The sequence below is a fragment of the Bos indicus genome, chromosome 10 (genome assembly GCF_029378745.1).
Source record: "Bos indicus isolate NIAB-ARS_2022 breed Sahiwal x Tharparkar chromosome 10, NIAB-ARS_B.indTharparkar_mat_pri_1.0, whole genome shotgun sequence".
Lineage (NCBI taxonomy): Eukaryota > Metazoa > Chordata > Mammalia > Artiodactyla > Bovidae > Bos > Bos indicus.
In genome coordinates, this window is record NC_091769.1 from 17,769,679 (window position 1) to 17,782,791 (window position 13,113).

Below are 13,113 nucleotides of genomic sequence, written 5' to 3' on the forward strand. Positions count from 1 at the left end.
TGAGTGATGAGTGGGCCTTGTCTTTTTCTAGTTCACTTCCATTTGATGGGAGAATTTCTTTTTAAGTAAAAGCTTTCAGGTCACATTGGTATCTTACTAGTTTTTTACAACTTAGTATATAACTTACAGAGTTTGGGCTCTGCTGCTGCTGCTGCTAAGTCACTTCAGTCGTGTCCGACTCTGTGCGACCCCATAGACAGCAGCCCACCAGGCTCCCCCGTCCCTGGGATTCTCCAGGCAAGAACACTGGAGTGGGTTGCCATTGCCGTCTCCAATGCATGAAAGTGAAAAGTGAAAGTGAAGTCGCTCAGTCAGGTCCGACTCTTAGCGATCCCTTGGACTGCAGCCTACCAGGCTCCTCCGTCCATGGGATTTTCCAGGCAAGAGTACTGGAGTGGGGTGCCATTGCCTTCTCCGGTTTGGGCGCTAGTCAGTTGTAAATAGATGATCCTTAGGTAGGTCTGTTGACAGTGCTCTGATACAACACCGAAAGGACCATCATTCACCCCTTTGCCTTGTTTCCAAGCATTGGTTATCAATACTGAATACACCATTCTATACTCACATGTAAGTTTTAAAAATTTGTTTTTATGTGATCTGTTTTTTACTTAAATATATTTTATTATTTTGGCTTCCCTGGTGGCTCAGACAGTAAATAATCCGTGTCAGCGAGGAGAGAGGTGTGAGAGAGGAGACTGAGAGGGGGCTTTGGTCCTAATGGAGTAGTGTGGGCAGGGGGTGGTGTGGGGAGATAAGGGTGAGAGGAAGAAGAGTCACACTGCAACAGAACATAATAGGTGTATGATAAATATTTTTATAACTTAAACTGGGTTGGATTGCTTTTGGTAATACAATTCTGGATTTGGCTATGATGTGAGTGGTGGAAAGGAAGACAGAGCTCTTTTCGATAGGGTCATCTGGAAAGGCTGCTCTGAGAAGATGTTTGAGCCAAGACTTGAATAATGGGAAGGAGTGAACCATGTGAAGTTCTGGTGGAAGAACATTAAGGAAGAAGGAACAGCAAGGGTAAACACCCCAAGGCAGAAATGAGTTTGTCAAGTTAGAGATAGCAGGAAAGCCCCTGTGGCTGGAGCAGAGTGAGTGGGTAAGCCTGAGAAGGAGATAAGCCATGGAAGGAGATAAGCTAAAGGAAGAGTCAGCCAGGCAGTTTAGGGCCTTGAGGACTGAGGTGAGGGCTTTAAGTTGTATTCTAAGGTGAAGGAAATTGCCTTAAATAAGTGCCTTGTGCTAAAGTTCGTAGAAGTAGAATTGTTCTTTCCTAAAGATAGCACTTTTAAGCTGTCTTTGGAACATTTCCCCCAGTGGGACTGCATCTTTAACATTACAATTAAATCAATGGAGATATGTTTTTTAATATATGTGATTATATACAATCTCTCTCTCTATGTATATATGTATTTCTGTGTCTATATATCTATCTGGAGAAATAGAATACATTAAAATAAGTTATGCCTTAGACTGTTTTGATTTGCAATAGATGTGATACATCTGTATTTCCATTCTAATTTTCAGAATTAAGAAAATTTCAAATCTGGAGAATCTAAAGAGCTTAGATGTCTTGGACCTTCATGGAAATCAGGTATTATTAAAGCCCTTTTGTAACTTACTTTTTTGAAAAAGCTCTAGGAAATTTGGCATAGGACTTTTAATAATTATACTTGTGTTGAATTTTTCCAGAGTTACTTCACTGATTCACTGAAATTAGCTGTGGTATTAAGGTATTAAGTCTATTTACGTAGATTTCTCAACAGCAAATGACAGATAAGACATAAAACATTTAGAATTCTTGTAGTTATGCCTATTTTGTTTCTTCTTTAGTCTTTTATTAAGTTAATAGCCAACCCCAAATCAAGAACTAGAATATTACTATTGATTTTCTTCTACCTAAGTGTTCCTTCTTTATTCCAAGTTACCACTATTGTGGATTTCACATTTATCATCCCTTTGTGGGTGTTTTTAGTTGGTTTCATCACATATACATGTGTCTAAATAATATATTGTTTAGTAGTATTGTTTTTTAACTTTAAAAAGGTGTCACACTGTATATTGTCATCTAATGTTTGCTTTTTTGATACAGTATTATGTTACTGAGATTTATCTATTTTGATTATGTAGTTGTAGTTTATGTTTATTGTTGTATATTCCATGGTTTGATTATACAAAAACGTTTTTCTCCATTTTATTATTGATAGACACTTGGGTTGATTCCTTTTTGTTTGCTTGTCTTTTTGTTTTGTTTCCTACTCGGATAACATGTCTAAGAACATTCTTATATATGTTTCTCCCATACATTATATTACTCTAGGGTATATTCCTAGGAGTGGAACTGATGGGTCATAGGTTATTTAAATGTCTAACTTTAAAAGATAATGCCAAATTGTTCTCCAAAGTGATTGTACCAGTTTATACTCCCACCAGTAACACATAATAGATCCTGTTGCTTCATATCTTTTTCAACATTTGGAATTGTCATACTTCTTAATTGCCAATTGAATTGGTGTAAAGGGGTGGCCCCTTACGGTCTGGGTTTATATTTCCCTGATTACTGTATAACCTGGGATCATTATCATGTTTGATCAATTTATCTACCCACATATTTGTCTGTCTTAATTTGTGTCTGGTTTGTTATGTTCCCCTCCTTATCTTCTCTCTCAGAGCATCTTGGCTGTTTTTTTAACCCCTTGCTCTTACATTTAAATTTTAGTCTTGTTTCAATAAGAATACTTATTTCTAAATAACTACATGAGCTACATGCGCATGCAGAAGGTAAAGCCTCTCCTGAGGTGGCAGGTGTACATTGTGGGATGATCTGGGAGTCCTTGCCTGTTGAGACCACTTGCAGTCGGTCAGACATAAACCTCAGTGTAATCTCTCTGGGGGCTCTAATAGCTGTTAGTCCCAAGCGTTTTGTTGAAAACCGAATTTTATTAATAAAACCATGATAGATCTGGATAGGCCGCATCAGCTAGCAGCTGGGGTCAGCTAGCGGCTGGGATCCCAGCTCCATCTGTATGTCTGCCTATATGTGCACACAGAGGGAGGGTTTTTGATGGCCTAGGAACTGTCCAGCCCTGCAGGCTGGTTAGTGTCTTTCTAGTAGAGAGAAAGTTAGCCTGTTATTAATAGATGTTGGTAGAAGGGGAAGAAGAATTAAAGTGTTCGTCAGTAAGAGAATATCACATACAAAAGCACTGAGGCTAAAAATAACATGGTAAGTATTTTTTTACTGCTAGAGAATTCAGCACATGTTGGGGGATGGTGAGAGATGAGGCAAGAGAGGTAGATATAAGGCCAGATTGTGGAGGGCTTTATATGCAGTACTAAGAAATTGCTATTTTGTCTTTATTTATCCCCCTATTTTAAATATTGTTCATAAATATAAGTGAAACATTTTATGGTAGCAATATTTTTCCTAAGTTTATTTTAAAATGTATAAGCATTTATTTATGTGTTCTTCATATTATAATATACTTTTAAGAATTCATGGGCATTACCCAAGATCTATAAGAGCAACTGGCAAATGAATAACATATCACTTGATCTATATATCTTGTATAGGGATTACTTACCAACGTTATGTTGATTAAAAATGCTCTATTCCTTGTTAAATGACCTATATTATGTGTTCTATAATCCCAGCATATGTTTGTGGTAGTCTGTGTATTAAGATTAAATATTTATACCACACAAATTATTTCTCAAGATTCTGTGAATACAAGAAAGAAATTTTAAGTGAAAATCTTAGTCTTGTTTCAAATATTTAAATCCAATAAGCAAAGATTTGGAGTATTTCAAAGCAAAGATAGTCTTGGTGACTAAAAAGTCAGGGGATGTTTTAACTCAAGTTGAACAATGTGCAACTCTAAAAAAATAGCATCAGATAGTTTAAAAACTAAAAGACTATTAAGTGAATATTTATTATAGTTTGAATTTACTTCCATTGGGAATAATAATGATACATGGTGTACATTGTAAAATGAAATGTAATTGGTTTTTTGATGTGCAAACATTGGGAGGAATAGTGATAGTGCTCAAGAGACAGACTGGGGAATGGAAAGAGAGGGGACGTGAGACCGGAGCAAGAGACAGATGGGGAATGGAAAGAGAGGGGAGGTGAGACCGGAGGTAGAGAACAGTTGGGAGACTAATTCAATAATCCTTGTGAGAAGTGATGACAACTTACAGCAATAACAATAGGGGTGTAACAAAGGGGCAGATTGAATAAATATTTAAGTAAAAACAGTAAGATTTAGCAATTGATTGTATGTGAGTAGTAGAGAATACAGAGGAATATGGGAGACTGATTCTTAATTTATAACCTAGATTTCTTTTTTTGTCTACCAGAAAATGTTCTCCTGTTGAATGGTTGCTTTAACGTGGACACAAACATGCTTCAAGAAGAATCTGTTCTTTCAGTGACATCTTTTCCTTCAGGGAGAGCTTGCCCTTTCTGTGATTGCTCGCCTGAAAGCAGACATCTTTCTTTTCAGTGTTGTTTAATAGGAAGGTCATCTTTATCCACATAGAGCAATCTGGGTCACTCATACACATACAAAAGCTGCAGGATCCAGCTTTCCTTAATGTATTGAGAAGCTTTCCTATCTACCTTAAGACCCCCTCTGATCAGTGTGACCTAAGTTTAGGCTTTTGAACATTCCTATCATCTCTTCTTCTGGCTGTGAAATTTATTAACTGATTAAGAACTCTGCTCTCACTATACACCACCTTTTGCTTGAAGATTCTGTCATTTGCTCTATTCCTGTGACTTTGTCCATGGATGCAACAGAGTAACAAATTTTATTCTATCGGAGATGTTCCACCCAATTCTGCCATGTCGGTTCGCAAACCAAGAAATTGAACAATATCCCCAGTGATTTTTTTTTTTTTTAATTACTGATTTATACCTATAATGGCACCCCACTCCAGTACTCTTGCCTGGAAAATCCCATGGACAGAGGAGCCTGGTAGGCTGCAGTCCATGCTAAGGGTTGGACACAGCTGAGCAACTTCACTTTCCCTTTTCACTTTCATGCATTGGAGAAGGAAATGGCAACCCACTCCAGTGTTCTTGCCTGGAGAATCCCAGGGACGGGGGAGCCTGGTGGGCTGCCGTCTATGGGGTCGCACAGAGTCGGACACGACTGAAGTGACTTAGCAGCTTAGCAGCATGAATTAACAACATTTCTTTTCAGAGTTACCAAACTAAAAAGGGACTCTAAAATGTAGGCATCCTAATTGTATGTCCCACCAGGAGCAAATGAAATTGGAGAAAGGTAGTTTTCTAAAAGAAGTGCTCCAGGATTATTAGCAGAAGGGGGAAGACATGATACACAGGTCATGTGCCCCTTCATTCTGTGTATTTATCTTTCTTGAGTTCAGAGAAGGTTTATATATATAAAATATATACATGTATACATATACATATTGCTTTTTCATATACCTATCTCTATTTTTTTTTTAGTATTTTAGTAGAATTTCTTAAGCTTTTATTGATATTACTGATTTCCTATAGTGTCCATTTTACTTTTTGCTGATTCTTTACATTTTAAATTCTATCATCTATTTAGTTTTGAAATGTCATTTTCTGTGTCTTTACAGTTCTGTCATCTGCAAATACTCATAACCTTGTTTTTTTCTTTTACAGATTTTAATTGTTTTCATTTTATTATTAGTTAAACCAAAAATCTCAGTGCAAATTTTAAAGCATGGTCATAGTTTATCTTTTATATTATTAAATTTGCGATAAATATACTTAGATTTCTCCTCTTGAATCTAGATGAAATCTAGATGGTATTTCTTGAATGTAAGAGAAGGGCTAAATAATATCATAGAAAGTGTATTTTAAGTCTTTAAAAAGGCTATTTTAGCCAATATCTGCTTTGAAATGTTAAATAGAAATTTTCAAATAATATTGTGATGGAAATACAGATGAGAAAATTAATCTCCAGTGACTGTGAAATTTATATATTTTAATGTCCAGAAAAAAAATGTTATGAATAACTCGATATTACTTAAGTCTGTTAGATTAAAAGGTTGATGAAGCCCTCCCAAGGAGCCCTACTTCCGGGTCATTTAGAAACTCACCCTGTTTTGTGCTGTTCTTGCAGTATTACAATAGTGGGGCTTAAAGTCATGCTGCATGCTCGTCACTTCACGGGCCATACCCTGTAACTCACCCTTGCTTGTGCACCTCAGATTCCTCTGCTTATGTTCATGTGTATAGTCTGTAATTCAAGTCCTCTTGTTCTAAACAGCCAGTGTCCACCATATTGTACCCTGACTCAACATTATCTGTCTCCTCTCTTAAGCAGTTTCAGTAATAAAGAATATCTATCCTCACCCTCTCCTGGGGTTCCTAGTTCCTTTTCCATTCAGACTCTTGACTGCTTTCAGGATCCTACAGTATAAGTGGAGTATGAACAGGGAGAATTGGTATCATTTCTTTTCTCTGTCTTTTCTCTCAGAGGGTAGTCTTGTTTGGTCAAAACATTGTGAGCTCATGCCTTAGGCTTACAGTTTCTATTTTGCAGCTAGTACGTATATTTCTCTTCACCTTCCTGGGAACCTGGCTCAGTGCTGGGCAGTTCAGTTTAGTTCAGTTCAGTCGCTCAGTTGTGTCCGACTCTTTGTGACCCCATGAACTGCAGCACTCCAGGCCTCCCTGTCCATCACCAACTCCTGGAGTTTATTCAAACTCATGTCCTTTGAGTCGGTGATGCCATCCAACCATCTCATCCTCTGTTGTCCCCTTCTCCTCCTGCCTTCAGTCCTTCCCAGCATCAGGGTCTTTTCCAGTGAGTCGGTTCTTTGCATCACATGGCCAAAGTATTGGAGTTTCAGCTTCAACATCAGTCCTTTCAATGAACACTCAGGCTAATTTCCTTTAGGATGGACTGGTTGGATCTCCGTGCAGTCCAAGGGACTCTTAAGAGTCTTCTCCAACACCACAGTTCAAAAGCATCAGTCGTCAGTGCTCAGCTTTCTTTATAGTCCAACTCTCATATCCATACATCACTACTGGAAAAACCATAGCTTTGACTAGACAGACCTTTGTTGGCAAAGTAATGTCTCTATGCTGTCTAGGTTGGTCATAACTTTTCGTTCAAGGAGTAAGCATTGTTAATTTCATGGCTGCAATCACCATCTGCAGTGATTTTGGAGCCCCCCAAAATAAAGTCTGCCACTATTTCCAGTGTTGCCCCATCTATTTGCCATGAAGTGGTGGGGCTAGATGCCATGATCTTAGTTTTCTGAATGTTGAGTTTTAAGCCAACTTTTTCACTCTTCTCTTTCACTTTCATCAAGAGGCTCTTTAGTTCTTCTTTGCTTTCTGCCATAAGGGTGGTATCATCTGCATATCTGAGGTTACTGATATTTCTCCTGGCAATCTTGATTCCAGCTTGTGCTTCATCCAGCCCAGCGTTTCTCATGATGTACTCTGCATATAAGTTAAATAAGCAGGGTGACAATATACAGCCTTAATGTACTTCTTTTCCTATTTGGAACCAGTCTGTTGTTCCAGGTCCAGTTCTAGCTGTTGCTTGGAGATGCCCAAATGAGTGCTTATTGATTATTTGGTAAAATATACTTCAAATAATTACCATGGTCAAATTACAAGATGTGTTCCTTTAGTTAATTTTCACAAATTAAGTAACTTCATAATATCTATAACAGAGGAAACATGAAATAGATTTTGAAATGTCTTCATATAAATATGTTTGTTACAGAATCCAGTGACTGGGTCTTTTATTTTTATAACATGTACCTCTGAGATTTATGCCTGCTAATCATCCCTACCTCATTTTTTTAACAGATTACCAAAATTGAAAATGTCAATCATTTGTGTGATTTGAGAGTTTTAAATCTTGCCAGGAACTTTTTAAGTCACGTTGATAATCTTAATGGGCTGGATTCACTAACTGAGCTTAACCTGCGACACAATCAAATTACTTTTGTGGTGAGTATTAAAATGGAATCAATATGTGATTTCTGGCCTTTCTTTTAAGGGAATGAAATAAATGTTATAGCATTGCTTTCTGTAAAGTAGGAGTCTAAGGTAATTTAGTTTTTTTCTGAATTTAAATTGTGGATATAATTGTTAAGCTTTATAATATTATGGTTTGGGAAATGGTATGTTATTTTCCATTCTAAAAGATAAATGTAAAATTAGGAGCAGGAGTGTTATCAGTAAATGAATCAACTATGGATAAATGAATTTTGAATCCTTTCCTGTGTTGTTATAGAAATAGAATTAATAAGAAAGACGGTTATTGGTGACTGAAAGTTGGCAGATTGCTGCACAGAGAGGAAAAAGACGCAGTGAGGAGAGACTGAGGGCTTCGAAGACACATAAGTATCATATTCTTGGCAGTTTTTCGAAGGCAGCTTGGTATGGAGGAAAGAACACTGTTGCACAGGACATCAGAGGCCCAGTGCCGGTCTGCTTCATCTCTCACTACTTGTGTAGTAGTGTAGTGTTAGTTGCTCAGTTGTGTCCAACTCTTTGCTACCCCACGTCCTGTAGACTGCCAGGCTCCTCTGTCCATGGGAGTCTCCAGGCAAGAATACTGGAGTGGATTGCCAATCCCTTCTCTATTTTCCTGACCCAGGAATTGAACCTGGTTCTCCTGCATTGCAGGCAGATTCTCTACCATCTGAGCTATAGGGAAGATCCCGTAACTGTGTGACCTTGGGTAAGTCGCTCACCTATGAGATTCAGTTTACTTTTCTCTAAAATGAGGACATTGGGCTAGATCATCTCTGCAGTCCTTTTTGGTTTGCTGACTGAAAAAAAGATATAAATATGATAGAAAGCGGCATGTGAGCAGGAGGAAAAGAGCTGGCATCATGAGACTACTCTGAAACTCTGAGGATGAACTTCGTTAGATTTATAGTTTTACTCATGTTTAGCAGCTAAATAACTGCTTAATGCTCAGGTATGTTGAACTTGCATATGTGAGGAGCTCTAGAAATAACTTTCAGTTATATGACATGATACAGGCCAAGAAGACATCTAAGGCTTTATAAAAACACTATTTGTTTTTTAACAAGTTTCCTGTTAAAGTTTCTTATTAAGTTTTAACAAGTTTTCTGTTGTTTATATGCAACAGAGAAACTGCATTAGGTTTTCTGTGGATATCACGTAAGCGCTCTTAAAGGCACAATCTGATTCTTAACTTTTTCAAGACATTGAGTTCCTTGGTTGGTTGGTTTAGTCACTAAGTGTCTGACTTTTGCAACCCCACGGACTGTAGCCTGCTGGTCTCCTCTGTCCATGGGATTCTCCAGGCAAGAATACTAGAGTGGGCTGCCATTTCCTTCTCCAGGGAATCTTCTCAACCCAGGGATCAAACCCAGGTCTCCTACATTGCAGGCAGATTATTTACCAACTGAGCTATGAGGGAAGCCCATTAGTAAGTAGGTAAGCCCATCGAGTTCCTTAGTAAATAATTACATAAACTTAAGTGGTACACTTGAAAAAGTTGGAGGACAGTTGATGCCTTATCTCTAGGCCTCACTGGACAGATTGGTTTCATTTTGAAGTTTCCCCAGAAAATCTGAGCCAAGTAATGCTTACATTTTCTAGGAGGTTGAGATAATTTCAAAACCTTTTCTAAGACATAGATTTATTCCAGAACCTTTAAATTCTGCCAACCTTTCCCCAGATTGGATTTAAATATTGGAAATGGCTTGTTTATTTTAAGAGACATCCATATTGAGTTAATCTGTTACATTGCTGTCTCGAGGAACTGTTCAGGCTGGACTTAATCCGTCCTCAGGACATTGGGTGTGGTAAGAATCCAAACACTTCGGTAGAGTGGGGTACAGAAATCTGTTGGCCTTAGCATATTTCTGTCTACAGTTTGTCCTTCATTTGGAAAATGTGTAATATACATCCAGGAAATTGCTTAATGAATTTCCCACTGAGTACCTAATCATTACTGTTATAGATTAGGCAGCAGTAAGCATCTTATGGAAAAGGAAATTGTTTTAATTTCTAAAAGTGAAAAAGGTTTAAATATTATGTATATGGTATAAGCATCATGTGTATTAATTTATTGGATACTGTGAGTGTATGTGTAAGAATAAATAAACTTTTCCAACTCTATTTCTTTTCTGAAGCATCCTTTTCCTGAAGGCCCAAGAGACTTTAAATCTGAGGATTCCTTTTTTCCCCCCTCTCTCTCTTTTTTTTAAACTACCTCTTCTTTTCTCCAGGGTCAGTTATCACATTATTTTTTTTGCTTTGTTTTTTCTCATGGTTTTGATTTTCCTCAGTGACTGGTAATTCTTAAATGAAGGACCATGTTAAGGCATGGCTGACTCTCTTCTACAGCTGAATAGGTCTTTTTTAACCATAAGTCTCTCCCTAGAATGATCACTAGATTTGTGTAAGTTGCTGAATCCCACACACTGGCAGACTTCCCCTTAGAGTGAGTGGACAACAGGCAGGCTCACTGTGTAACTATCAAAATAAGAAACACTACTTTGTGAGGGCAGGGAGGAGGAATAAGAAGGACCTTAGTATCTTTTGTGCCAGCTGAAATTGCCATTCCTCTTCCCCTTCTGGTTCTACTGTGGCAGTTATTAAACATCTCCATAGATAAAACTGTTCATGGGGTTCTCAAGGCAAGAATACTGAAGTGGTTTGCCATTCCCTTCTCCAGTGGACCACATTCTGACTTCTCCACTGGAGAAGGGAATGGCAAACCACTTCAGTATTCTTGCCTTGAGAACCCCATGAACACTATGAAAAGGCAAAATGATAGGATACTGAAAGGGGAACTCCCTGGGTTGATAGATGCCCAGTATGCTACTGGAGATCAGTGGAGAAATAACTCCAGAAAGAATGAAGGGATGGAACCAAAGCAAAAACAATACCCAGCTGTGGATGTGACTGGTGATAGCAGCAAGGTCCGATGCTGTAAAGAGCAATATTGCATAGGAACCTGGAATGTCAGGTCCATGAATCAAGGCAAATTGGAAGTGGTCAAACAGGAGATGGCAAGAGTGAACGTTGACATTCTAGGAATCAGCAAACTAAAATGGACTGGAATGGGTGAATTTAACTCAGATGACCATTATATCTGCTACTGCGGGCAGAAATCCCTCAGAAGAAATGGAGTAGCCATCATGGTCAACAAAAGAGTCCGAAATGCAGTACTTGGATGCAATCTCAAAAACAACAGAATGATCTCTGTTCGTTTCCAAGGCAAACCATTCAATATCATGGTAATCCAAGCCTATGCCCCAACCAGTAACGCTGAAGAAGCTGAAGTTGAACGGTTCTATGAAGATCTTTTAGAACTAACACCCAAAAAAGATGTCCTTTTCATAGGGGACTGGAATGCAAAAGTAGGAAGTCAAGAAACACCTGGGGTAACAGGCAAATTTGGCCTCGGAGTATGGAATGAAGCAGGGCAAAGGCTAACAGAGTTTTGCGAAGAGAACACACTGGTCATAGCAAACACTCTCTTCCAACAACACAAGAGAAGACTCTACACATGGACATCACCAGATGGTCAACACCTAAATCAGATTGATTACATTCTTTGCAGCCAAAGATGGAGAAGCTCTATACAGTCTGCAAAAACAAGACTGGGAGCTGACTGTGGCTCAGATCATGAACTCCTTATTGCCAAATTCAGACTTAAATTGAAGAAAGTAGGGAAAACCACTAGGCCATTCAGGTATGACCTAAATCAAATCCCTTATGATTATACAGTGGAACTGAGAAATAGATTTAAGGGCCTAGATCTGATAGATAGAATGCCTGATGAACTATGGAATGAGGTTCATGACATTGTACAGGAGACAGGGATCAAGACCATCCCCATGGAAAAGAAATGCAAAAAAGCAAAATGGCTGTCTGAGAAGGCCTTACAAATAGCTGTGAAAAGAAGAGAAGCGAAAAGCAAAGGAGAAAAGGAAAGATATAAACATCTGAATGCAGAGTTCCAAAGAATAGCAAGCAGAGATAAGAAAGCCTTCCTCAGCGATCAATGCAAAGAAATAGAGGAAAGCACCAGAATGGGAAAGACTAGAGATCTCTTCAAGAAAATTAGAGATACCAAGGGAACATTTCATGCAAAGATGGGCACAATAAAGGACAGAAATGGTATGGACCTAACAGAAGCAGAAGATATTAAGAAGAGGTGGCAAGAATACATAGAAGAACTGTACAAAAAGGAGCTTCACAACCCAGATAATCACGATGGTGTGATCACTCACCGAGAGCCAGACATCCTGGAATGTGAAGTCAAGTGGGCCTTAGAAAGCATCACTACAAACAAAGCTAGTGGAGGTGATGGAATTCCAGTTGAGCTATTTCAAATCCTGAAAGATGATGCTGTGAAAGTGCTGCACTCAATACGCCAGGAAATTTGGAAAACTCAGCAGTGGAAAACTGACTGGAAAAGGACTTTTTCCACAGGACTGGAAAAGGTCAGTTTTCATCCCAATCCCAAAGAAAGGCAATGCCAAAGAATGCTCAAACTACCGCACAATTACACTCATGTCACACGCTAGTAAAGTAATGCTCAAAATTGTCCAAGCCAGGCTTCGGCAATATGTGAACCGTGAACTTCCAAATGTTCAAGCTGGTTTTAGAAAAGGCAGAGGAACCAGAGATCAAATTGCCAACATCTGCTGGATCATCAAAAAAGCAAGAGAGTTCCAGAAAAACATCTAATTCTGCTTTATTGACTATGCCAAAGCCTTTGACTGTGTGGATCACAATAAACTGTGGAAAATTCTGAAAGAGATGGGAATACCAGACCACTTGACCTGCCTCTTGAGAATCCTGTATGCAGGTCAGGAAGCAACAGTTAGAACTGGACATGGAACAACAGACTGGTTCCAAATAGGAAAAGCAGTATGTCAAGGCTGTATATTGTCACACTGCTTATTTAACTTATATGCAGAGTACATCATGAGAAACGCTGGACTGGAAGAAGCACAAGCTGGAATCAAGATTGCCTGGAGAAATATCAATAACCTCAGATATGCAAATGACACCACCCTTATGGCAGAAAGTAAAGAAGAACTAAAGAGCCTCTTGATGAAAGAGAAGAGTGAAAAAGTTGGCTTAAA

General features: G+C 38.6%; 1 protein-coding gene across 6 annotated transcripts in view; it reads left to right on the forward strand.

Annotated features, from left to right (window-relative positions):
• The window catches only part of LRRC49 (leucine rich repeat containing 49), a 149,316-nt gene that overhangs the window by 17,647 nt on the left and 118,556 nt on the right, over positions 1 to 13,113 (forward strand). For all 6 annotated transcript variants that reach the window (XM_019968201.2, XM_019968200.2, XM_070797009.1 and 3 more), the window contains 2 exons: positions 1,534 to 1,600; positions 7,835 to 7,978. In XM_019968201.2, coding sequence (XP_019823760.2) covers positions 1,534 to 1,600; positions 7,835 to 7,978 — 211 coding nt within the window. The remainder of the gene's footprint in view (positions 1 to 1,533; positions 1,601 to 7,834; positions 7,979 to 13,113) is intronic.